The 27,335-nt window shown below is 45.7% G+C and overlaps 1 protein-coding gene across 2 annotated transcripts in view; it reads right to left on the bottom strand.

The window, feature by feature from the left end:
* ACOT7 (acyl-CoA thioesterase 7) overlaps positions 1 to 27,335 on the bottom strand; it is a 197,910-nt gene that overhangs the window by 32,405 nt on the left and 138,170 nt on the right. For both annotated transcript variants that reach the window (XM_006885794.1, XM_006885795.1), the window contains exon 7: positions 12,721 to 12,837. In XM_006885794.1, coding sequence (XP_006885856.1) covers positions 12,721 to 12,837 — 117 coding nt within the window. The remainder of the gene's footprint in view (positions 1 to 12,720; positions 12,838 to 27,335) is intronic.

Here is a 27,335-nt window from a genome sequence, read left to right as displayed (position 1 = left end):
GGCCATTTCAGCGCAGCTCATTGTTTTCCTGTGCACCATGCTGTTACTGACATTGCATGCATTCATTCATTCATTCATTTATTTATTTTATGTGTGTACCATCAAATTTGGAAGGAGGAGTGGCATCCACTTCCATAATAGCTTGCCTCTGGAAACCCTATGAACTTGGAGAGAGGATGAAAGGCACCCAAGTGTCAAGGACTCTCCTTCATAGGGTTGCTATGAGTCACCTGCGACTCAACGGCACTTAACAACAATAACATCAACAGAGAGAAAAAGAGAGAGAGATCAGCTGGCCCAGTGAAGAGAAAATGATGTGACCAAGACAAAGGTGGGTGACTTTTAGTTTGTGGCCCTCAGGCCAGTCTTTCATTGTTTTTGTTCAGACATTCTTCTAGGTCGTATAGCCCTGGTGTACAAGGTCCCGAGGTCACTTGTGGTTGCTGTGAGGCTGAACACTGTGACACGGATGTGTCAAATGCGTTAATGGTTGGCTACCCAATGCGGACTGAGAGTGGGGTGGAGCTCCCCAATTAAACAAGCGTGGAAGGAGGAGTGGCATCCACTTCCATAATAGCTTGCCTCCGGAAACCCTATGAACTTGGAGAGAGGATGAAAGGCACCCAAGTGTCAAGGACTCGCTACCTGCGACTCGATGGCACTTAACAACAACTGTCAAACTGGATCAGACTGGTACAGGAGGCGATTGTTCCTCCTTCTTCAGCAGAGCATCTGGTAGATTTGAACCGCGCACCTCTGGGATTGCAGTGCAGTTTCCTGCCACTAGGCCACCAGAGCTCGCCTGACACTGCATCTTAAGTGACTACAAAAACCAGAAGTTCAGTACTTTATGAAGCTTAGAAACAGATTTTTTCTTTAAAGTTCTGTTGAATGTCTCTACCATTATACTCCCACATTCCAAGCAGGGATCGTGCAACTACAAGAGAGTCCGGAAACTTGTATGGAATTTCTAGAGAAAAGAAATGAACTACAAAGTAACAATGGCCAAAGTACTGGCAGTCACACAGCCATAACATAGGGAAGTGTGGCTAAAAATTAAAATTTTTAATTTTCTTTAAGTTAGCTTAAATAGCTACATGTGGTTACTGAACAGTACTGGGCAGACCTGAGGACTCTTGCAGCTCTGCAGACAAAGTTGACTTAATTTAGAAACTCTATACAGGGCAATGGGCTTCTTTTTCTGGCCATGGTCTTATAAAATCTCAAAGAATGATTAGGTGGGCTATGCAAACTAGAGCTGTGACCCACAAGTCAGTTTTACCAACTTTGTGTTGTTGTTACGTGCCATCGAGTTGTTTGCGACTCATAGCGACCCTATGTACAAGAGCTCTAAATATTGTTCTATCCTGTGCTAACCTAGTCATCTCAAATGCACTTATTCCCACTGCTCCAGTCACAGAATCAATCCATCTCATCGAAGGTGTTCCTCTCCTTCGCTGCCCCTCCATTCTGCCAAACATGATGTCCCTCTCCGAGGACCAGTCCCTCCTTGCAACATGCCCAAAGTATGTCTGACGAAGTTTCAGAATCCTTGACTCCAAGGAGCATTCCGGCTTCACCTTCTTCAGGACAAACCTGTTTGTTCCCCAGCAGTCCATGGTATTTTTAACACTCTTCTCCAGCACCACAGCTCAAAGGCATCAATTCTTTTTCTATCAACCCTATTCACTGTCCAACTCTCTGATGCATAGCACGTAATTGCAAAGACTATAGCCCGGATCAGGCACACCTTAGTCTCCAGCCTGACGTTGTTGCTCTTCAGTACTCTTGAGAGGTCCCTGACAGCCGAATTTCTCTTTCGTCTCTTGATTTCCTGGCTGCTGTTACCAAGAGTGTTGACTGTGGAGCCAAGCAAACTAAAACTGTTAACTATCTCAATCTCTTCACCATCCATACTGATGCTGCCAAGTGGTCCAGTGGTGAGAATCTTTGTTTTCTTGATGTTGAGCTTCAATCCATATAGGAGGCTGCAGTCCTTGACCTTCTGCAGCAAGAGCTTCAGGTCCTCCTCAGTTTCAGCAAGCAGGGTTGTGTCATCTGCATAACACAGGTTGTTGATGACTCTTCCACCAATCCTGATGCCACATTCCTCTTCGTACAGCCCAGTGTCTTGGATGATCTGTTCTGCATACAGATTGAAAAGGTATGGAGACAGAATACATCCCTGATGGAACCCCTTCTTGATTTTGAACCATGTAGTGTCTCCTTGCTCTGCTCTGACAACTGCCTCTAGGCCCACGGACTGGAAAGATCGATATTTGTTCCCATTCCAGAGAAAGGTGACCCAACAGAGTGCAGAAATTATCGAACAATATCATTAATATCACATGCAAGCAAGATTCTGCTGAAAATTATCCAAAAGTTTGGAACAATATGTCAACAGAGAACTTCCAGATGTGCAGGCTGGATTTAGAAGAGGTCATGGTACTAGGGATAGTATAGCTAATGTTAGATGGATCTTGGCAGAAAGCAAAGAATACCAGAAGAATATCTATCTGTGCTTCATTGACTATGCAAAGGCTTTTGACTGTGTGGATCACAACAAGCTGTGGCTGACTCTGAGAAGAATGGGAATCCCAGAACATTTGATTGTGCTAATGCAAAACCTTTTACCAACTTAGCTAGTCTTAAAAAGAGTCTATCCCACAGGCTGACAGGGGAGGTTTACTTAACTACCATCAAGAAGGGTCAGGAGCAGAGTGTGTTCTTTGGATCTAGGGTCTCTATGCTGAGAAACTCCTAGACCAAGAGACAGAGGGATATAACACTGGCACAAAATAGCAGTGGCATCAGACCGGCAGATGGTGGCAGGTTTACTGACCCACAGAGTGAAAAGACTGTCTTCTGGAAAGAGGCTTCCTAGCGGACTTGGAGAAGGTGGGTGTCTCTGAGTACTGACTGGTAGCTAAAGCACTGTGAACACTTGTCCAATCAGGAGAGAGGCCTGATGTGGGCACACCAAGAAGAAGCTGTCTCCTAAGTTGTTCTTAGTATTTCCAAACTGATCTTGAGATTAAGCTGTCCCTGTTATGTCCTTAATAAACCTCACATCACAGTTAATACTGTATGTCAGCATGGCCATAATCCTCAGCATACTCTAACTATTCTACTTGTAAATTTAAACTTCTATGATGTTGAGAAGTATATCTATAAAGATATTATGAGCCTTAACTGATTAAGGGTTGGTCTCCTTAGGGATGTGACTTACGTAGTATTTATCTTTAAGAAAGCTAGAGCTTTTTGTCAGATCTGTATCTGGTTGTCTGGCTTGTGGTCTTCCAACTTTGCTAACTTTTTAGCTGCTGTACTTGTTAACTTTGGCTAGTATACAAGGCCTGTGACCCTGCTTTCCAACAATGACCTTGGCTCGTGCCAGCTTCTGAAGCTGGTAACCTCCAAAGCCAGCAAGCATTCCAAGTCTGCCAGCCCAGAGGCCTCTATCTTGAGATCTGACCTCCAGACCTGGAACTTGGTATCAGAATTTGTAGAAAGGGCTGGAAAGTATCGGTTATGTTTGAACTCTCTGCGTTATAGACATCAGCTTATGACATGAGATGATCTCAGATATCACCCCGTTAAGAGCATGGGGCTGCTGGAAGGGTGGGATGGGGGTGGAAATGGTGGAAGGAACCTCTGACTACTGCCTGCCTCTGAATTTATTGAGAAAAAGGACTCTCTCTCTCTCTCTCTTTCTCTCTGTGTATGTGTGTGTGTGTGTTTCAGCATGTATCCTGAAAGGAGCCCTGGTGGTGTAGTATGTTAAATGCTGCACTACCAACTAAAAGGTCAGTGGTTCGAATCCACCAACTGCTTGGTGGAAGAAAGATCTGCATAAAGACTTCCAGCCTCAGAAAGTTGACTGGAATGGGTCACAATGATTGGAATCTGCTCGAGGCAGTGGGTGGCACATATTGATGAGCAAGCCTCACACAGACCAGGCCTCACCCCACTGGGGGTTTGACGTCACTCATTCTGAGAGCCCCTTAATGATGTTTTCAAGCTGTGTCAGGAAGCTGAAAGTTTCATAAGCAACTCCACAAGGTTTTGGAGAGCAGCTGCGGCCAGGGCAGCTGAAGACAGGCCATACCGTCTCTAATCAAGGTTGTGTGTGTGTCACCCGCTGAGGCTGACTCTGGGGCCGGGTAGTACCAAAGCTGGGGTCTTGCAGCACCAGAATGAGGAGCTCGGGGCTGAGATCTGGAGCCCAGCTGCCTGCCTCCCCTCCACCCGGGTGGTACTGTTAACCTCTCAGAACTGCAGTTTCCAGATGGGGAGAAATGGCGATAATACCGACAGCTGTCTTGGAAGGCTGTGAGGGGGGAGTGTACTGTTATGGATTGAGCTCGGGTCACCCCAAAAGTCAAGTTGGAGTCCTAACCTCTTGCACTTGTGAAAGTGACTTTGTGCGGAAACAGAGTCTTTGAGAATGTTGTCCGTTAACATGAGGCCATAGTGGAGGAGAACGGTGCAGACTCCCATCTTAATGGCTGTTTTCTTGAAGAGAGGGACACAGAGACTCAACTGGTTCTGTGAATACATAGTCTTGGAAAGCTTATGTGGCAGTTCCCAATAGTCATGCTGAGTTGGAATCAACTTGACAGAAGTGGGTTTGGTGGGGGTTATTTCACTTAGGTAACTAAGGAGTCACTGGGTGGATTAGAACTGCCAACCTTTTAGTCAGCAGCAAATGCTATAACTATTAAATCACCAAGTCTCTTTGTAATAAATAATCCCTTCCACTGTTGTCGAGTCAATTCCAACTCACAACAACCCTCTCTCTCAGGTTTTTGAGGCCGTGAATCCTTGTGGGAGGAGACTGCCCATCTTTCTCTTGTGGAGTGACTGGTGGATGCAAACCCACCACCTCTGGGATTAGTAGCCCCACACACTATGCATTATGCCACCAGGGCTCCTTTCACAAATATTATTTATCATTAAGTATGGCAGGAAGTAGAGATCTACTTCTGAAAATCAGCCAATGAAAACCTTATGGATCACAGCCGGGGTTGCTGTGTGGGGGACTGGCTTGGCAGCAGCCGATACAACACAGTAGTTAAATACGCCAAGCGCTTTGCAGTGCGCTGAGCTGCGGGTCACAGCTGAGCTGTTTTCTGCACTAACTGGTGGGTCTGCATGGAGGGGTGACACGTGAGCGCTGGCGGTGCCCAGCCTGACTCCCCGACAGACGGGCGTCTCTCCTGGGTCAGCAACGGCCAGAATTCAGCCGGATGCCAGGGATTTTGAAAAGAAAACAGAATAATAAAAAATAGCTGTTACCAAGCCCGACAGCTTGCCAAGTGTTTCAAAGTTTAAGAACAGCTCAGTGTTTAAGCACCACAAGGAACTGCGGCGGTGAACTTTCTTAAGAAAAGCATGGAAACAGTGAGCTAACTTTGGTATTTCTTACATAACCCATCCCGAAGCCCTTCTGAGATTATTCCTTATCCCCCACAGTAAACAGCCTCTAGTATGGGGACACTGTTTTCCTCAAGAAAACCTCAGTTTTAACTTTTTCTACCTAAGGCTTCCAAAACTCTTCCATTGCAGGTAACCATAACCCTCGAAACACTTCTTAATGGTTGCCTTTTTCAACAGAAACAAAACAAAACAAAACAAAACCCAGAAATGAAGCAAATGACCTGCAAGACTAGAGTTCCTATTTTTTAAGTGGCCTCAGCCTTGCTTAGTCTGGATGATGTCATGTGACTGGCTTCACCTCACGCCAGGAGGGTGCTGGGTTAAAGTCTGTGAGGTAGGTGATCACTGGGTCATTTCTCATTCTGTATGGCCTCTGGAGACAGGGCCCTGGGGTCACAGTGCCACCGTAGATCAGATGGCATCTGGGTTCCCAGAAGAAGTGCTTCGTTTTGGTTTTAGCTGCTTGGTTCTAGGTTAACTCAGTACACACTTGCCAGGTCCCCATGTGCTCAATCCACACGCTGGGGTAAGGGGACCTGGACCCTTTGAGTGCTACGCAAGAGGCTTGGACTGGATTTGGGTGTCCCAGAAGCCAGATATTTATGAGATCACAGACGCTTCCGGGACGCACATGTGGTAGTGGTGTTGGAGCGGGGGTGGAAGCGGACAGATGGCCCTACGTGGTCCAGGCTGGCGGTGATGGAGGTTTGTAAATAGCAAACATGCTGCTGTGGGCGGGGGAACCAAAGATGACAGTCACTTCAGCAGCCATCGGTGAGGTGTTTCCCGCCCCTGCAAATTATTTAACTGTGGGAGGACTGGGCATTCTCTCCACAGCACACACTTTCCCGGGCTCACTCTGGAGAGGCACCTCACCTGAGCAAGGTGGCCACGTCTTCCTGTGCCTGCATCCTTGGTCGGGACTCTGCCCTACCAAGTGCTGTTCACATAGGAAAGCGCATCCAGGTGGGAGCAAGGTGTGGAAAGAAGCAGCTTGGGGCATCAAAGTGAAACTACACTAACTTCCCGATTCTGTAAGGTGACAATGAGCGCCTGTCTGAAGGAATCAGGTGTAAGGGAAGACGCACTCTGCTGCTGTACAGGTGCCTGCGGAGTGATGATGGGGACCCTGGCCCTCCAGCCAGGCTCTGGCCCTGTCCACATACCTCAGCTCAGCCCTTCTGCCAGACCCTCAGCCTGAAAGCTACACCTTGCCCACTACCAGGGTGGCCACAGTCAGCCCTCTTGGCAGACCTTCTTGTTAGTGCTGAACCACGGGGAGGGGAAAGGATTTGAGCTGGAGGCCAGTAGTCACTAGGAGGGCGCCGTGGGTGTTAGGAGGGCTCTGCAGAGTCACACCAGAAACTCAGAAACGAGGAACCGGGGGTGTCCACTCTGACCCTCTCCATCAATACGCCAGACTTCATGGGTCCTTCTCACCCTTATCCCAATAAGCTGGTGGAGGGCAAAGGTCTGGTGTGCGTCAGCTGTGCTTCTGCCCCAGCCTCCAGCGAATCAAAGTCAAAATCTGACAATCCTTTTCCTGCACACAGAGAGGCCTGTGCGTGACACAAATGACGTGGGGCCCAGAGTCCAGCCTTGAGTGTGGAAAGGAGGGGCTGGCACGGTTCACACAGTGACAGTTCTCAGGAAAACAAGCAAGGTGTGACTGTTTCTAAGGGCCCAGAGGACATGTTCTCAGAGAGAGGCCTGATTCCATCACAGTTATTTTAGTTTGGCCTAAATCCCTTTGTACACAAAACAACACGCTGCCTGAGAACATAGAAACACTCTCTGCTCCTGGGGAGAAATCAGTGTTTTGCCAGGGGGTCCCCAGGCTGGGACTGTGCAGGCCCAGGGCCAGGTGTGACAGTCAGTTTTGGAGTTGGGGCATGAGGAGGCCAACCCGGCCAGCCTCTCAGTGTAGCTCGACATTATCCTAACTCTTTGTGATGACAGCCGACCATGCTGCTGTCCCTCGAGCTCAGTGCTTGCAGGAAAGAAAGAATTATAGTTTGAGGAAAGGAAGACCATTCACCTGCATTTTAGATAAGAGTCATCTTTTAGAGGGAAACCCTGGATGGAGACCCCTTTTTTTTAAAAAAAAAATTCTTTATTATTTTGAGTGTATGTGTGCTGTTGAACTGAATTCGATTGGTACAAGAGGAGATTGCCCTTCCTTCTCTATCTGGTGGATTCGAACCACGGCACCTTCAAGAATGCAGCACAGCTTCTTGCCACTAGGCCATCAGAGCTCCCTACATGGAGACTGTTTTTAAACAGCCTGTGACCTTTTGAAAATTTGGAGATTTGAATTCATCTAGAGGTGCCTTGGAAAAAAGGCCTGGTAATTTAATTCCAAAAAAAGAGCCAGGGAAAATCCTGTGGCAGTGCAGTTTTACTCTGACACTGTAAGTCTGAATCACCAAGACACCAACTTTGTTGTTTGTTTTTTTAAAAACCTATCCAAAAAGAAGATCCTCAACATGATGGATTGATACAGACTGTTGCAATGGGCTCGAGCATGTCTCGGATTGTGGGGATGGTGTAGGATAGAGTAAGACTTAGGTCTGTTGTTCATAGAATTGCTGGGAGTCAGAGAGAGAGAGAGCTCTGTTGGCCTAGTCGATAGAAAGTTATGCTACCAAGCCAAAGGTGTGACTTTAATTTGCGGCCCTCAGGCCTGGTTTTAATTGTTTTTGGTCAAACATTCTTCTAAGTGGTATAGTACAGGTCTGCAGTTTGCTGTACAGAGGTAACTAGTGGTTGCTGTAACGCTAAACACTGTAACACTGATGTGTTAAATGTGATAATGGCTACTCATGGTGGACAGTGTTTGCCGGGAGCTCCCGGTTAAAACAGGCTTGGAAGAAGGAGTGGCATCCACTTCTGAAATGGCTTGCCTCCCAAAACTCTAGGAACTTAGAGAAACAATGTATACAAGTGTTCAAATTTTTCGTTTATAGCATTGCTATAAGTCCTCTACGACTCAATGGCACTTAACAACAACAACAACGTAAAATACAAAAAGTTTTGTCAAAAGCAGTGGCCTGGAAACTGGACTGCTACCTGCAGAAAGCTGAAGCCAGATCCACACCTCTCACCATACACACAAAAATCAACTCAAGGTGGATCAGAGCAATATCATAAAGATCATAAAAGACAAAGTCAGACCAAGCACAGAAGGCCTAAGCCATTGTATAAAGAGACTGACAAACATAGAAATATAACCTGGAGAGGATAAAACTGATGAATGGGACTTTCTAAATATTAAATCCTTATGTGCATCAAAACCTTTTTGCAATAGGGTGAAAAGAAAACCTTCTGACTGGGAAAAAAACATTTGGCAATGCTATCTCATAAGACAAGGGTCTCATAACAAAAGTTAATGGAATCCTACAGGACTTCCACAAGAAAAAGACTGATAACACAATTACAAAATGGGCAAAAGACTTAGGAAGACTTTTCACAGAAGAAGATGTCTGATGGCCAACAAACACATGAAGAAGTGCTCTAAATCACTGGCAATAAGAGATGCAAATCAGAACCACAATGAGATACCACCTCATTCCAGTAGCAGTGGCAAAGTTTACTAGGACAGCAAGCCATAAACGTTGGAGAGGATGTGGAGAGATAGGAACTCACACACACTTTTGGTGGGATCGTAAATTAGTACAACCACTCTGGAAGGCAGTTTGGCATTTCCTCAAAAACCTGAACATAGAAATTCCATATGACTCAGCTATACATATATAAAGTTCTCAGATGTCTGAGAATTGATAATTTTAAAGGGGAAATCTTGAATTGTGTTCACAGGGTAACAAGTTTTCCCCAGCAATTAACTTAGCAACTTGGATGATAACTGGAGACATCTTGGATGTTATTGTTGTTGTGTACTCTCAAGTCATATCTCTATCTATCTATCATCTATCTATCTATCTATCTATCTATCTATCTATCTATCTATCTATCTATCTATCTATCTATCTTTATATATATTCCACTGCTAGGAATATGCCCTGAGAAAATTAGAACTGAGATACAAATTAAGATTTGTATACCAATGTTCATAGCAGCATTATTCATCATTGCAAGAGCATGGAAGCATCCCCAATATCCAACCAGAATAGAACGGATTGAGAAATTGTGTTCATTCTCATGATGGAATACTACCCAGAACTCAGGAGCATTGATTTAAAAAATTACTACATAACCTGAGGGGAATTGGAGAGCATTATGCTGAATGAACTAATAGTCTCATAAGGACAAATACTGCATAAGGCCATTATTGCTCTTATGGACTGAAGCTCAGTATCAAGAAAAAGATTATCACTAGCAAGCCAATTAGCAACATCATAATAGATGGAGAAGAGATAGAGATTGTTAACAATTTCAGCTTGCTTGGTTTCACAATCAATACTCATGGCACCAGCAGTCAGGAAATCAAAAGACAAACTGCATTAGGAAAATGTGCTGTCATGGACCTCTCCAGAGTGCTAAAGAGCAACAACGTCAGACTAAGGTGTGCCTGATCCAGCCCATGGTCTTCGCAATTACCTGTTATGCGTTAGAAAGCTGTACAATGACCAAAGAGAACAGAAGAATCAATGCTTTTGAGTTGTGGTACTGGAGACAAGTTTTGAACAAACCATAGACTGCCAAAAAATTGAATAGGCGAGAGTGAAACCAAGTCACTTCTTCGAGGCAAGGATTTTGTAGCTCTGTGTCACATAATTTGGGCATGTTGCTAGTCCTTGGAGAAGGATGGAAAGATGGCACAGGCAAGGGAGACCCCAGCTATCTATCTATCTATCTATCTATCTATCTATCTATCTATCTATCTATCTATCTATCATCTATCTGTCTATCTCTCGGATATACTGACACAGTAACTGGGGTAGTTAGGGTATATGCATCAGAAACAGTGAGATTGGCCCAGGATAGAGCCGAGTTCAGAGCTTTCATGCATAGGGTCGCTATGAGTTGCAGGCGACTTGATGATACATAACAACAGTGGTAAAAGCTGCATTGCAATCTAAAGGCATGTGGTTCAAACCCACCAGCTGCTCAGTAAGCCAAGGCTGGACAATCGCCTCCTCTGTGATTTACTGTCTCTGAAATCCTGCTGGAGGGTTGGTTATGGGTTGCTTTAGACTTGAGAGTACACAACAACAGTAACATACAAGATGTCTCCAGTTATCATCCAAGTTGCTAAATTAGTTGCTGGGGAAAACTTCTTTCCCTGTGAACACAATTCAAGTTTTCCCCTTTAAAATTATCAATTCTGAGACATCGGAGAACTTTTACTTAGCATGAAATCTGGGCATACAAGTAACCAAGGCGTGCAGTCTGGAAAGCATTTTTATGCTGACGGTTTCCTTGCTTCTAATAAAGCTGACTTTGGGTTTATCTCTGAATTGAGGAACATGTCTGTTAACTGGGCCTAAGTGGGGGCAACCGGTTAAGACATTTTGTTGCTGTTAAGTGCCGCCTAGTCAGAACAGACCCACAGTTGACCCTCCAGCAGGTTTTCAGAGGCACAGCAGTTGATTGCCCAGCTTTCTCCCCCAGAGCTGCTGGTATATTTGAACCACATACCTTTGGGTTGGCAGCGCCATTCCTTACCACTAAGCCACTAGGAAAGGGTACTTCTTTCCTTAGTGGCTCTGGTGGAGGATGTGGAGGTGGCACTGGGTGCCCAGAGGCAGTTAAGTGCAATGCCAGTGTTTCCCCTGGTGATTTTGAAGTCTGTATTTAACTGTGTAGCCCTGCTAATGGTAAACCAGCAGGAAAAGGTTCTAGACAAATTCATGGTACAGCAAGCTTCTTCACTTCCAGAAGGGAAGGCCACAGCCAGGCCCCCATCATCTCAGTGGTCGAGAACTAGGGAGGGAACCAAGCCAGACAAGGCCCAAGTGCTTTTGGCCAATTCTAAATGGACATGTGGTCTATGGTCGTGGCTGACATTGTTCCGTGGAGGAGGAGGATTCCACAAAGCTGAGGGGCAACACTACCGGGTCCTTCCCACCCTACAAACAGGCCAAATTCAAGTGGGCAGACAGACCTAAATGGTAGGGCACTCCTGTCCCAGGCATGTGGTCATTCTGTAGCCATGTGGGTTCCAAGAAGCAGCTTTAGAAAGGCACCAAGGCCAGGCAAGAGTTCTAGAGGGTGTGGGTAAACAACGTGTGGCTTTCATTCAAAGAGCCCTTGTGGTGCAGTGGCTAGAGGGCTCGGCTGCTGACCCAAAGGTCGGTGGTGTGAACTCACTGGCTGCTTCGCAGGAGAAAGAGCTGGCAGTCTGTTTCTGCAAAGATTACAGGCTGAGAAACCCTACGAAGCAGTTAAGTCTGAATTACAGGGTTAGTATGCGACAAAACGGACTCAGCGCCAGTGGGCTTGGGCCTTTCAACCTGGCAGTGACCTGCTTAGATGGTGCCTTGTGAGGCTCCTGTGGAAGCGGGGCCTGGCCAGAAAGGTCCATTTACATTTCTTTTATCATTACCCACAGCAAGGGCTTATCAACACGAAAGCATCTTCCAGCGAGCCAGCTTCACTGGTTGGACTCCTCAGAATCACTGAGAAGCTCTCTCTCCAACAAGGCTAATCAATCCCCTTTTGCTCCTCAGATGAAGCAACACGGTCACCACAGGTCGGGATCTTCAGATGTGTCGCACTTCAGATGAGCCTGCTCGGGCCCCAGCAGCTGGGCCTTTCCGGATCATAAACGGGCCACTGAGACTGCAAGACTCATTTCTAGAAGCCTTCACTCTCTGAAGCTGCCCTGGGTGAGGCAGGCAGGGCTACCTGAGGAGGGAGCCCCAGAGGCTCTCAATGGTGAATCCTGCCGTCATCTAAATCGTGGATTATTGACTCCTCCATGCAGACAAGGTGGGCCTGCCACGCGCCCTGCTAGAAATGGTGCCTGAAAACTTCACAGGGTTTTGTTCTGGGAACATCTTAGGAGGATGAGTTTATGTTGGTCTTTATGAGGACACAGACCCCAGTCACGTCCGAGTCACAGATTTGACCACACTGAGCAATCCCATCCACCAGCATAAATCTCCTGGACACACCTGCATGGACAGAACAAGCACTCTGGCTGCTTGTCACTTGAGGCTAATTGACCGAGGGCCCAGGTGAGGCTGATGGTGGCAAGCAGACACACAACAGAGCCCAGGTGATGCTGGGTGGACAAAATAAAGCCAGCAGACGCAAGGGACCCCGAGCAGCCAAACTGGTCACCACCACCCTCATCTCTGGTCAGAAGAGTTCTGTTACCTTTTCTGATCTTGTCATGGAAATTAATAGCGTCTACCGAAGCTGTGACGATGTTGGTCTTGCAGTGGCGGGCAGCCACAATCCCGGCCACCTCATCCATGAGCTTCATGGTGACACCTGCAGAGAGAAGGAACGCGAGGGTGTTAGACGTAGAGGAAGGAGTCACACATCAGACTGGTTTCCCTGAGGAGACATGGTGAAGTCCTAACCTCTATCAATGAACATGACCTTGTTTGGAACAAGGGTCTTGGAAAAGGCTATCAGTCAGGTTAAATACAAGGTCCTACTAGAGCAGTGAGCTCTAATCCCATTTCAGTGGTTTCCTAATGAAAGAGATATAGTCACAGGGAGACAACAGAAGGGTATCAGGCGATAAGGCAGCTGCAAGTCAGATGTGTGGAGCTCCCATAAGCCAGGAGAGAGGCAGGAGATGGTTTTTCTCCCGGAGCCCCAGGAGGATCCAATCACTGCCACGTCCTCATTCAGACTCCAGCCTCCAGAACTGTGACATGCTAAATTTGTGTTCATTTAGGAACAATACGCAGCTCTGCTGACACAGTCTGTGGGGAGTTTCACTGCTCACCCAAAGTCTATGCCTCGCTGTAGGTTTGAATCCATTAGTAACTTTGCAGGGAGAGGATGGGTAATATCCTGTGCAATTTACAGCCTTAGAAAAGCAACGGAGGATTGATCAGTATGAAATGGTTCTGAGTGGATGACAATGAATCATAGGAATAGGCAGTCTACTTTGTGGGAGCTTTAGTGCCTGAATGATAAGGAATCGTGTCGCCAACCCAAAGACACATGGTTCAAACCCACGGGAGAAAGATGGGCAATCTCCTCCCATGCAACTTACAGTGTCTGAATACCCACTAGAGTGTCAGCTATGAATATGGTTTTGACTATGGCACATAAAACAACAATTTTGTGGTATTTTGTTACAACAGCACTAAGAAGTCAATCTAGAAGGCGAGACCATTTCATTTTCTGAAGACATCTGCCCACTCTGACAGCAAGGAGCCTGGGGGCACAATGGCTACGCTATACCATTTCGCATTCTCACCAGCAATCGATAAGGGTTTCCAATTTCCCCAACATTTGTTCTTTTCTGGTTTTTGTTTGTTCTTGAATCTTAGCCAGCCTACTGGAAGGGAAAAGATACCTCACTGTGGTTTTGACTAGTGATTTAATGACTGACTAATGATGTTGATAATTTTTCAAGGGTTTGGTGGCCATTTGAAAGACTTCTTTGCTGAAATGTCTACGTAAGTCTTTTGTCCATTTTATGATTGGGTTAAAAGTCTCTTTGTTGTTAAGTTGCTGAGAGTCTTATGTATATTTTGGTTATTAGATTCTTGATGGTTTACAAAGAGATGCTCCCAGGCAATAGCTTGTCTTTTCACTTTTTAAGAGAGTAAAGTCGTCATTTTTATGAAGACTTTTATGAGATCCTATTTTTTCTTATTTCATCTTTTGTTGCTTATGCTTTTGTTATTCTGTTAGGTCATCTGTTGTTGAAAGCCTTTTTAATGCTGTTACCGTGGACTTGCAGGGAAACAAAAGATGACTGTAGTCTTTTGGGATTCTGTGGCACTAAGAGGGAAGGGAGTCATTTCTCACAAGAAACAAAGAAATGAAACCAAACCAGTTGGTATTGACTCATGTGGATCCCATGTGCATCAGAAAGAACAGTCAGTTACAGGAATGGGGAAGAGACAGGTGAGCTTTCAGCAGAAATGGTGGAGGGGATGCTGAGGACACTTTCAACTGCTGCTTTTTAGGAGTTTAGGGCAGAATTTGCACTCCGTGTGACCTTGCTTTTATATTATAGATAAAGACATGTCACTAGCAACTCTGCACAGTCAGGGGCCTTTGGAGAACCAGTGAAGGAAACGAGTACGATTCTCCCTCACGATTTCCCAAGAGAAAATGAAGAAAGACCGGGACACAGTTGTGTGGCAGTTGGAGACAAAACCACGAGGACATGTGTATGAAAAAGCAGTGAAGCCACTGGAAGCCGTGAACAGGGCACTCAGACAAGCACTGGCAGCACCTGAGGATCTGAGTGCTGGTCCCCCAAGGAGAGTCACTCGGGCTGAAAAGTCAGCGCCCAGAAGGCAGGAATTGTTTTGTTCACCTTCCAAACATCTGGAACATGATCCACTCCAGTTTTTTGAGTCAACTCTCAAAAAACACCTAACCAAACGAATGAATAAACGATCTCCTCACGGGAAGTCAACTATATGCAGGCACATTATTATCTCTATTGTATAAATTGGGGACCTGAGGCACACAGAGTTGAGTGCTGTGTCTAAACACACAGGAAGTGTTGCAACAGGGATTGAACCCTGACCACAGCACAGGGCCACCTGGACTGTCTCTCCAGCCGATCCCACTACACTGAGACTCCCAGATGGAATTCTTAGAAAGTTCAAAGTCATGGTAGGTATGAGGAGGTGGCAGTAAAAACAGTACAGGGGGTGAAGGTCACGAACACAGAGGTGCTAATGCTACCAGGTTCTGTCAGCAATTCAGGATCTCTTAGTTTTGGGGTGAGGGAGGAGGTAAGAAAGGAAGAGAGAATTTACATTGGAACAAATGTTTACACCTTAGAAAGGACTGACAATCAACTACTTGTTTGTAGGTTTAAAATGGCAGAACCAATTAAAAATAGAAGTTACTGTGATTTTTTTCACACTACAGTTTTGCCCCATTTATTTGAAATACAGTCGAATCAATACAGACATTCCATTCACTGCAGGGTCCTAAGTCCATGAGAGGTCCCTGGTGGGCAGCGTGCTACAGGTTGAGCTGACAGTGATTTGAATGCACCAGCGCTCTGAGGAAGGAAGACGGGGCACTCTCCCCCCCAGAGATGTTCAGCCTTGGGAGGCTGATGGAACATCATTGTAAGTCAGAATTAATGCACAGCAGTAGGTTTGGTTTGGGCCGAGTTCGAGCCAGGATGCCTGGTGGGGAAATGGATGCTTGGATGCTAAACGAAAAGCTGGTAATTCAAAGCCACTTAATGCCCTGCAGAGGGGGCTCTGGTGACCTGGTGGGAAAAGGGTAACTCAACTCAAAGGTTCAAATTCACCAGACGGGCAGTCTCCTCTGGTGTGATTTATAGCCTCTCAAAACCTGCTGGAGGGTCAATATGAGTCAGTTCTGACTGGATGGCACGTAATAGTAACAACAACAAATTACCCTGCAGAATAAAGACCTGGAGACCTGCTTCTGCAAATATCTCGGCCTAAGGATTCCTATGGGACAGTTCTACTCTGATCCATGAGGTTGCAATCAGTCCAAACAGTCCAGGCAGCATCCAAGAATAACAAGCTCCAGCCACCAAAGCCAGTGGTAAATGCAGGCCAGGCATGGGCGGTTGCGTGGGTTCCTTTAAGCCCCATGTACGACTCTTCACACACCCCTGCTGCGTACTCCATCATGTGTGACGTGGAAGAGTGTACCTGGTAGGGACATGCTTCACAGTTGTTGAGTGTCTGGACTGATAACTACCCTGTCATAGCAATGCTCAGGGATGACTACTGACTGTCAGAGCACACTCAAGCAGGCAAGTGTTTCCAGCGGCAAGTGATAGGACTTCCTGTCCAGGTAACAATTTGGGCCATCAGTTAGTCCCAAGTGTGAGCAGAGAAGGTATGCTTCCCGAACCCACAGAACCTAACACCAGGTGAGCCAGATAGTGTATCAGATAATAAAGCTGATATTCCAAGTTAGCTTGCAAAGGCTGTAGGATAAAGGACTGTGAAAGGAGAGCTCTCTCCCGACCCCAACAATCAGCTTGGAAATCTGAGACGGGAATATCATGGAGTCCTGGTCAGTTGAAACCTGACGTGAAGGGCACTCGATGGCTGATTGAGAAGGCACACATAGCAATATAATCCTACCACGTACAAATGTCACCTGGTCATGCCCCGTATCTGGGGGGTTTTTCTGATAATATCAATATGGAGAAAAACATAAAATGGCTAGTACTGTTTGGAGTCCTGTGGGGGTTTAAAGGGAAGGGCATGAACAGATTTTATAAGAAACACACAAATAGAATGAATGAAAACCCAAAATCTCTGTAAATGTTCATGAAAATGAATAAAATTTAATTAAAAAAAAGAGAGAAACACGCAAATAAAACCCAACTAGCTGCCACTGAGTCAGTCCAACTCCTGGAAATTCTCTCCTGCATGAGGGTAGAAGCACATCCCATGTGGTATTCCACGGCTGGTTGCTTCCAGAAGCACATCACCAGGCCTTTCTTTCGAGGTGCATTTTAGAAGGGTGTGGTATTCTGCCCCACTCGCGGACTCTAATTTGCTAAGAATCTAGAAATAGAACTGCCATGGATTGTACACGGTCTCCTCTGATTCCTGACGAGGCCTAGGACATCTCTGCCTGAGCCTCGCCTGTTGTCTGCTGCTAAGAACAATCATGAGATGAAAGGGTCTGTGCAGGAGCGAGGGAATGAACGATCCCCGTGATCTCCTTCCACTGGGGCAGGTCTAAGGAACCCTGTTGGTGCAGGGTCGAAGCGCTCGCACACAGCTGCTCACAGGAAAACCAGTGGTGTGGACCCAGAAGCTGCTCCGAGGGAGAAAGACGAGGCAGTGAGCTTAGGTAAAGACTTAGAGCCTTCACAACCCTGTGACAGGGGCCGGTTCTACTCTCTCTGTCGGGGACTTCTGTTCTGTAGGGTCACTTGGAGATGGAATCAAGTTGATGGCAGCAGAACTGGTTTTTGGTGACATGTTTACAGAAATTGTTACCATGCAACACTCCTGCCTATGGCCTCAGGCACGGTGGATTATAATCAATCAATATGTCCCTTGAAAAAACAAGAAACAGCCTTGCCTGACCGAGGCCAGATTGTCCTGCTATCTTGGTCCAACCAGGCCTCATATCACCACAGAGGCAGCCAGCAGCCCCCTTGGGCACGGGAAGCCACTGTCCACCCTTCACCTTTGTGCCCTTTAATGAAACGTATCACATATTTGAGTTTTCTCAAGGATGTCTCTCTTTCTAGGTTTCCACTGAAAAGCCTCATCAATTTCTCCCTATTGGGTACAGTAGATGCTGCCTACTTAGGGAAAATAACTTTGGTAAATTACACACTTTCATGTGCTGTTCTTATTACCGATTCGCAATTTAAGAGCCAACAATGAAATTGCAGGATCGGCTATCCCTGGATATTGTGTTTGCTGTGGGACATGGGCAGGGGACGAACCAGTCTCGCTTGGCCATTGCTGTCGAGAATAAACAATGGGTACCCGAGATATTTTTGAAAGTAACATTTAACTGCTTACAGGTTTTCTGTTGTTTTTGAGTATTGACAACATGTTGGCTGGCTTAAAAATAGATGTTTAATTTTATTTCCAAAGGGCCCGCCGGGTCATGCATCTCCACAAACCAGAGGCGGCAGTTAGCAGCTCAGAGGCCTGGGTGGCGCTGAATGTACTGTGGGTGGCGATTTGAGATGCCCCCATTTCTAAATTTAATCCCAACTGACGGAGTGTGGGTGCCAGCCTGCTATATTAAGAAAACGATAGTAACTTCATCCTATTTTAATATCTCACCCTTTGGTAATTACAAGGGGCTATTATAAAATCCAGTTGGGTGAAAGCCTCTGGAGACAGCCCAGTGTCTTCCATCCAGGCTCTAGAATGTTCCTGCAGGGCATCTCTATGAGTTGGGATCAAGGGTAGAGACAGTAGCAGTATTAGTGAAGACAATGTTGTTGTTGTTGTTGTTAGCTGTTGTAGAACTGATTCCAACTCTTGTATAGAGAAGACAGAACACTGCCCAGTCCTGCGTCAGTCCTGCGGGACATGGCATGTTCATCTCTTCACTGTGTATTTTCTAATGTGCTAATCCATCCTAACCCAGTAATCGATCCCTCCTGATACTGGGTCCTGAGCAAATCAAGTGGACAATATTCTGTTCCACAGGGCTGCCAGTCACTGGATGATTTCTCAGAAAGATCGCCAGGCCTTTCTTCCTAGTCTGTGTTAGTCTAGAAGTGCTGCTGAAAGTCCACGGGGGGTAGGGGGGCTGCTCATATTTGAAATACTAGTGGCCCATCTTTCAGTATCAGAGAAGCAGGCAAGCTACCACAGCAGGCAACTGGGCAACTATGGCAGTAAACACAGACGATCAGTAGGTCACAGCATAGTAAAGACAGTGGTTATTGTTATGTGCTGTTGAGTTACCTGCGACTCAGTGACCCTATGTACAACAGCTCTGAAGCCTGCCCTGTCCTGAGTCAGTCTCACGGACCTACCCCCATTGCCCCAGTTACTGTATCAATTAATCTCATCCAGGGTCTTCCTCTCCTGCGCTGTCCCGCCACCCTTCTGAGCATGATGTCCTTTTCTAAGTATTCATCCTTCCTGGCCACGTGTCCAAAGTATGGAGCTTCAAAATTCTAGCCTCCAAGGAGAAACTTGGTTTCTCCCTCTCCAAGACAAACCTATTTGTTTTCTTGGCAGTCCATGGTATATTTAAGACTCTTCTCCAGCACCACAACTCAAAGGTATTAATTTTTCTTCTGTCACCCTTAGTAATTGTCCAGCTCTCTGATGTACATACAGCAAGTAATGACAATGACCATGGCCTGGATCAGGCACACCTTCGTCTCTAGACTGACTTCCTTGTTTCTCAGCACTCTGGAAAGCTCCCTGACAGCAGATTTACCTAATGCAATTCGTCTTTTGATTTCCTGACTGCTGGTGCCAAGAGTGTTGACTGTGGAGCCGAGCAAGCTGTAACTGTTAACCTGAATCCCTTCTCCATCTATTATGGTGTTGCCAATTGGCCCAGTGGTGAGAATCTTTGTCTTCTTGACATTGAGCCTCAATCTATATTGAAGACTACAGTCCTTGACTTTCTGCAGCAAGCGCTTCAGGTCCTCCTCAGTTTCAGCAAACAGGGTTCTTTCATCTGCATAACGTAGGTTGTTGATGAGTCTTCTTCCAATCCTGATGCCATACTGGAACAGTGGTTAAAGCACCTATCTACTCTAACGAAAAGGGCTGTGGGTGGAATCACCAGTCACTCCACAGGAGTAAGATGTGACATCTGTTCCCACAAATGTCTGCACTCGTGGGAACCCTACAGAGCAGGTCTATTCTCTCCTATAGGGTCGCTAGGAGTTGGAATTAAACTCGACAGCAGTGGATTTTTTTTTTTCAGTTCAATGAAAGAGACTTTATTGAGGGGCCAGGGTCATGGGGCTCAGAAGAAGGCCACCTGCAAGAGGCAAGGGTGCCAGTGAAGAGGGGGCTCTTATTTGACCTTCTTCTTAGGGCGGAGGTTGTTGGTGTGTCCACACTTCTTCTTGGGGCAATTGACAGCACAGGGATGCAGGCGAGCGTAACACTTGCGGCAGATCATCTTGTCGCAGTTATACTGGGCGAGCTGGTGCAAGGAAGGCTCGATAATGACACCACGCAGACGCAGCACCAGATGCAGGGTGAACTCTTTCTGGATGTTGTAGTCTGAGAGTGTACATCCTCTAGCTGTTTGCCCGCAAATATCAGAAGCTGCTGGTCAGGAGGGATGCCCTCCTTGTCTTGGATTTTGGCTTTGACATTCTCCATGGTGTCACTGGGCTTGACCTCAAGAGTGATGGTCTTGCCAGTCAGGGTCTTCACAAAGATCTGCATCTTTGTGTCTGCCACTCTGCCGCCTCGTTGAAGAGAAAGAGGGCGACCAGCAGGGGATATTTTTACAACAAATATGAGGGGCTTCCGATGATAGTGATAAAATAGCCCAAGCAGGAACTCTGGCAGTCTCGGCACGGCTGCCACCCCGAGGACCATAGACCCATGAGGATGGGGTAATGGCCACAGTGGCCTCACATTTTATGGCAGAGAAAGTGAAAAGGCCATAGCTACATTTATTAATGGCTGTTTTCCTCTCAGTGCCTTCTCTCTGGTTTGAATGAGGTAGCAGGGAGATCGGGTGGACATGTTAACAACATTCGCATCACCATGGAGTCTGGCAGTGACATGCAAGGCCCTCCTGCTCTGGGAGAGCCACCCACAGGCTCCTGGTTCTGACAGACAGCATTCTCCTCTCATTTTCTAGAGCGTTTCTAAGTCTAGCATTTACTTTCTCTTTGATGAGAAGTAATTTAGAAATGAATGTTTCTTAATTTCTGGGTGGTTAAGTGCTTGTTATTGGTGCTCTGGGCTTCAACGATCTCATGTTGGGGAATTTCAAATTAAAATTTTCTTTATGGTTGAGTACATGATCATATAAATGCCTCACTGGAGAAAAGGGGATTAAAAGTATGTGTTCTCTGTAGAGCAGAACATTCTCTCTCAGTAATGCATGTATGTCAGTAATGCACCTAACATTCATCAACTGTCTTGTTAGCTGATATTTTATGTTTCTGACATCAGCAGTGAAAGTGCGAAGGTCGGAGGTGAGTGATCTTGGCTGTGATGGTTAAGGTTGTGTCAACTTGGCTGGCCCTTTATTCCGGGCAGTTTGGCTGTGGAAAGATGACGTAATAATCATCCACTTTATGATCTGATGTGGCCATTCTTCATTTTCTGAAAATGTCGATTTTTGCTTACTGACCTGGTCTTGGGAACGTAGCCACGTCGGTAACTGAGGAGCAGGTACACAACTCATATTGTCAAGTGCTGCTGGGTCAATTCTAATTCAAAATAACCTTATAGAACAGACTTGTCATACAGGGATTTCTTGGTAATCTTTATGGCAGCAGATCACATAACCTTTTACTACAGAACCACTCTTACTGTTATGAGGTGCTGCAGAGCCGATTACCCTCTAAACCAGGTCCTGTCCTGCACCTTCCGCATGGTCTTTGTCATGTTCAAGTCCTCTGCAGTAGTCACGGTGTCAATCCACCTTGTTGAGGGTCCGCCCTGCCTCTCTTTCTCCGACCTTCCACGTTTCCCAGCAGGATTCTCTCTCCAAGGACTGACTCCTCTAGAACTAATGTCCAAAGAAAATGAAGCAAAGTTTCACTATTCTTGGCTCTAAGAAACACTCTGGTTGCGCTTCCTTCAAGATAGATTTTTGTTTGTTATTTTGTCCATCCATGGTATATTCAATACTATTTACCAATACCACAATTCAAAGGCATCGATTGTTCTTTGGTCTTCTTTATTCATTGCCCAACTTTCAGATGCATAGCAAGTAACTAAAAAGATCATGGCTTGGATTAAGGGTACCTTCGTTTTAAAACTGACTTTGTTGCTCTTTAAAACTTTGGAGAGGTCCTTGAGGGCAGCTTGCTCTACTATAACAAATCTTCCTTTTGAATCTTGGCTGCTGATACCATGAGTGTTGATTGTGGATCCAAACTAAATGAAATAGTTGACAATTTCAATCTTTTCTCCAAGTGTCACAACATTGCCTTTTGGCTCTGTGGTGAGAATTTCTGTGTTTTCTTGACGTCGAGATGTAATCCATATTGAAAGCTATATAGCCTTTGATCTTCTCCACCATGTTTCAAGCCGTCCTCACTTTTCTGTGTTATCTGCACAAGGAATGTTATTGATGAGTCTTCCTCCAATCTGGATGCTTCCTTTACCTTCATATAATCCAGCCTGTTAAAACTGTTCGGTCAGCACACAGATTCAATAAGTATGGGGAAAGGATACAGCCCTGACGCACACCCTTCTTGATTTTCAACCATGCAACATTCCCCAGTTTTCTTTGGAAAATTGATTCTTGGTCTATATATTGATTTCATATGAGCATAATTAAGAGTTCTGAGATTTCCATTCTTCTCAATGTTATCCATAATTTGCTATGATTTACATAGTCAAATACCTTTGCATAATCAATAAAACACAGTAAACACCATTCTGGGATTCTCTGCTTTCAGTCAAGATCCTTCTGACATCAGCAATGATATCCCTTGTGCCATGGCTTCACCTGAATAAAGCTTGAATATCTGCCAGTTATAGGCCTTCTGAATAATCTTCAGCAAAATTGCATTTGTATCTGTCAGATTGCCTTTTATGAGAATGAGAACAAAGGGGAAACCACAGAACCACTGGTGGGTTTTAAGTGCCAAAGTTTTGGTTAGCAGACAAGTGCTTAGCCATTGTGCCATCAGGGCTCCTTAATAAAACCAATAAGGGAAATTATATAACAATTACAAATCTAAAAATAATCCAACTTTTATTTATTAATTATTCCCTACATGCCAGGAACTAGGCTAAGCACTCAGTTTGTATTCTTTCATTTAACCTCCTTTCCCTTATTGCCAGAACCCCCTTACAGATAAGAGAGGCTGCTACAGTGCACAGTTCCTAAGGGTGCAGTTCACACAACAGCTTCAGATGTTATGAATAAAATAGATAAATGGACACAAAAAGAAAGATTAGGACCATCATTCCAGTGAAGGTGCCCATGGCTGCCTGCCAATTTTTGGGGAGGCATTTGAGCTGGGTAGAAAAGCCCTGCCAGCGGCCACTGTGGGGTGTGGGAACTCGGTGAGCTACCAGGAAGGAAAGGTAGAGGGAGGAAAAGAGGGCTCAGGGCGTGTCTTGGGGGAAGAATTACACAGTGATGGGGAAAGAAGAGGAGGGCAGGTAAAAGAGGAAGGGTCAAAGATTCATGGGATTATTCAGAAGCCTTTGCCTTTGGAGAGAGGGAGAATAAACTGGGAAGTACATAAGATACAGAGCCTTGGGCCCAATGGTTTCTAAGGGTTGGTGGCTACTCAGACACTCACCACAATTAGGACCTATGGATTTGTAGAGTAGGGGATTTCAAAGGTGGCATTGTCAATGGGGTCCAGGACTCTTGAGAGGTTGAAGGAAAGGAGGACTGAGGACACGATCACTGAACTTGACAAAAGTACACTATGGCTTTGGATTTCTGAGGCACCTGACTTATCAACCCCCCAGAGAACTCACTGAAAATAGACCTGCTGCATCAGCCTCTGCAGTAGACCTTGAGAATCTGTACTTTTAACAAGCACCCAAAATTTTTTCAGAGTTAGACAAGTTTAGAGAAACTGTTTTATCCTCACAATGACTGCCATGTACCCCCCTCCAACGCCGCCAGGGACTATATGAGTTGAACAAGCCCACTCTCACAAGGACATTCACCATTTGCACCACCTAGGAACTCCAAAAGGATCTCTGATGGTACTATGGGTAAGCCACTTGGCTGTTAACCAAAAGGTCAAGAGTTCAAACCTACCAGCTGCTCAGCACATGGGAGAAAGATGTGCTTCTTTCAGATCTGCTTCTGAAACATATCTGGCGTTGGAAAGCCTGGTGTAGTAGTCCTACTTTGTCGTACAGGACTGTTGCAATTCAGGATCGACTTAATGCAATGGAGTACCTGGTAGTTAGGACTCTAAGGCAGGCCAGAGCTGGAGAAGTTGAAGATGGTTCAAAGTAGATGCAGTGGTTTTCCAAGAGTGCTCCTAGATCCGCAGAGGCAAATGCTCATCCCCCTCCTAGGCCTTTTGGATCTAAAACACTGGGCTTGGAACCCAGCAGTCTAGAGGACTATTCTTTAACAAACATCACAGTCACCTAGAGGGCTTGTTATAACACAGCATTAAGTGGCAGCATGGTAGAATATCCAGGGAGAAAAGGAAATCAGGTCCTCAGCAAGGAACTCTCAGAAAGCAACCCTTGGGCTTTGTTATTCAGACATACACATTAAGAAAGACAAAGAAAGCCTTGATGGTCTGGAAGATCAAGAATGGACTAAGGGCTGGAAAGAGGAGTGAAGGTCAAGTTCATGAGACAGGAAGGAATTGGGGCAGAGAGTGGGGGGATTTGAATGTCTCGGTGGAAATCCTGGAGCTATGAGATGAATGAGTAATGCCTTTTAAGTCCTATAGGGGAAAGGATTCTTCCTGGAATCCCATTGCCCAACACATCATTTGTTGTTGTGTACTGTCAAATCGGGTCCAACTGGCACAGAAAGAGATTGCCCCTCCTTCTCCAGCAGAGCATCTGATGGATTCGAACCATGTGCCTTTGGGAGTGTAGTGCAGCTTCTTGCCACTAGGCCACCAGAGCTCCCTTTGCCCAACACATCTTATTCTATTACATAAAGAGTTCTATGACATGAGCCAGAATGGAAACTGTGGCAGCTGAGAAGTTTTCAATTCTTCTGAAATTCAGCCTTGTGGCATCCATGAAGTTGGGATGGTCCATCCAGGCCATTTCCCTGAGGTGATCTCTTGAGCCTTAAAGTGAATTGGTGTCCAAATAGTCACTTTAAAGTCAAACTGTCAAATCATATGCCTTGCACATTCAGTTCATTTTGGGAAACAGACGCTAGGGTTTGGAATAGAAACTGTGGTTGAAGGGAACTGTCACCACAAAGGGACTGCTCTGGCCTTGCTGCCATGACAACGTGGATAAGATGGCAGAGAAAAACCCTGGGAAGTTATTTTCCTTTTGGAATAGTTTTGATTCCTCAGTGGACATGCTACCTCAATTTACAAACCATGAACTAAACAGATTTAAATTCCTGTAACTGGCTTAATAAGATTTTTGTTTGAACTCAACTAGCAGCAAAAAATTCCATAACCGGCCAGAAAATGTTTTCATATGTACAAAGTCTAGAAAATGTCCTCCCATATGTCCCATAGCAGAGAAGGGGACCCACATTCTGTTCTCTCATTCTTTTGTGGTAACCTCCACTTCCACCTGTCTGTCCACCTATTTTTCTTTAGTAGCCGTGGTTCCAGGACTACATTCCAGTCAACAAGATGAAAACACATGAGCTATCATTTCCTGACTTGCTCTGTACAGTCTCCTTCACTGGGAGCCTGATCTTAGGATGAGCCTTCAGTTGTCCTATAGAGAACAGAGCCAGAAAGGCAAAGGAATAGGGTAGAAGGAGATTAGCTCCCCAGCACTACAGACCTGCCACATCTGCCCTGGGCTTTCTACAGATGCATTGTTATGTAAGGGGGGAAAAAGTTTCTTGGTGGAAGCCAGTGCTGTTTTCTGAGTCTTTGCTACAAGCAGCTGAAACCTTAGCTTCACTAATAATATAGCATCTGTCATTGGAAGCAGAGATTTCTGGATGGCACAATTGGTTTGCATGCAACTACTAACCTAAGGTTAATGGTTCGAAATCACCCAGTGGCTCCAGGTAAGAAAAGACCTTTTGAACTGCTGCCACAGAGATTCCAAACACCAAACTCACCCCCCCGGAGCTGGGAGAGTAGAACTGCCTCTCTGGATCCCTGGATTTTCTTGGCTGCCAAGGGCTCCAGGGCAGCTATGACTAGGACTTGCTTCTACAGCATTCTGCTGGGGAGTTCGAACCACCAATCTTTTGTTTAGCAATCAGGCCTGAATCGTTTGTGCCTCCTAGGTACCTCTGTAGATAGTAGAGCCAAGGAAAGCCTTTGGAAAAGTTTTATTCTGTAGCCTATGAGCTACCGTGAGCCAGAATTGATTTGATGGCAATGGTTTGGGTTTTAACCCTTTGATTGACTGAAAGCTGAGTCCCTAAGTGATGCAAATGTGTAAATGTTTCATGTGCTCAGTGACTTAACCAAAAGGACAGAAGTTCAAGTCCCTGCAAAGGTACAGTGGAAGAAAAGCCCAGGGACGGTCTGAAAAAGCAGTCACTGAAAAACTGACCCAGCGCAGCTCCACTCTGACACACACTGTATTTTAACATGATGGCAACTGTTGTTTTGTCTCTTAGGAGCCAGTGGAGGGTGTATGCTACCAAAGCGAGCAAAGAGAAAAATCAAAGGTCTATGACACAGGAGAGGCAAAGGATGTCCCAGGGCAGCAGCTTTGAGCAGGCACTGGGAACGCGTAGCTGGAGGAAGGGTGACGATGAATACTGTCAGGGAAGAACGGCACTGAAGAATTAGCTGTCAAGTAAAACTGTGTTGAGAAGCATTTTCTAGAACTCCTAGGGGACACAGAGAACCTCAGATGGATATTCAAAGCAAACAGAATATTAGGCACTATAGTGACTAAGTTACATAAGAAATGCGATCACAGCACTCCACCTGACTCAGCAGCAAATGGTACTGACATAGCTGATGTCTGAAAGTGACAAATCAGAAGACAATAATAAGAGACTACCTTTCAAGAACATTAAATCCCATACCAGAGACAAGCAGCTAAAGTTCCTGAAAAGAGGGATGAGACGAGAGAAGGGAAGACAGGAATAGCTGAGTTTGGTCAAAAGCCGTTGTGGACTTTATCTACCTAATTCTTTGATTTATGAATAATTGATTTTCAAAACAAAAACTGAAAGAAAAATCCAAGGCCTCTGAAAGGTCAGAGGTGATGAGCCCATGCTGAAGATTCTTCTGGGGTCTGTCCTGGCTGAGGCCCTCAGCTCGCCCCTAAAAAGGCCCCCTCGGTCCTATCCAGTCACAGGGGTCTGGATTCTAGGGAACACAAGCTTCCTATTGACTGGGTGGCTGGACACAGGCAGTGACCCTCCGACTGCGGCCCCCAGGCAGGAACCGTGGCAGAAGAGTCACGTTCTTGGTCACAGAGAATGAGACAAAGAAATAAGAGCAGACAAAAAAAAAAGGTAACTGAGAACAGGTGGCCAAAAAAAAAAAAAAAAAGACAGGGTGAGGGCTTTAAGAAGATGAATCAAAT

The sequence above is a fragment of the Elephantulus edwardii genome, unplaced genomic scaffold, assembly GCF_000299155.1.
Source record: "Elephantulus edwardii isolate Elephantulus edwardi_28Jun2011 unplaced genomic scaffold, EleEdw1.0 scaffold00045, whole genome shotgun sequence".
Lineage (NCBI taxonomy): Eukaryota > Metazoa > Chordata > Mammalia > Macroscelidea > Macroscelididae > Elephantulus > Elephantulus edwardii.
Note: the sequence above shows the minus strand (reverse complement) of the source record. Positions and strands in the feature narration are given on the sequence as shown.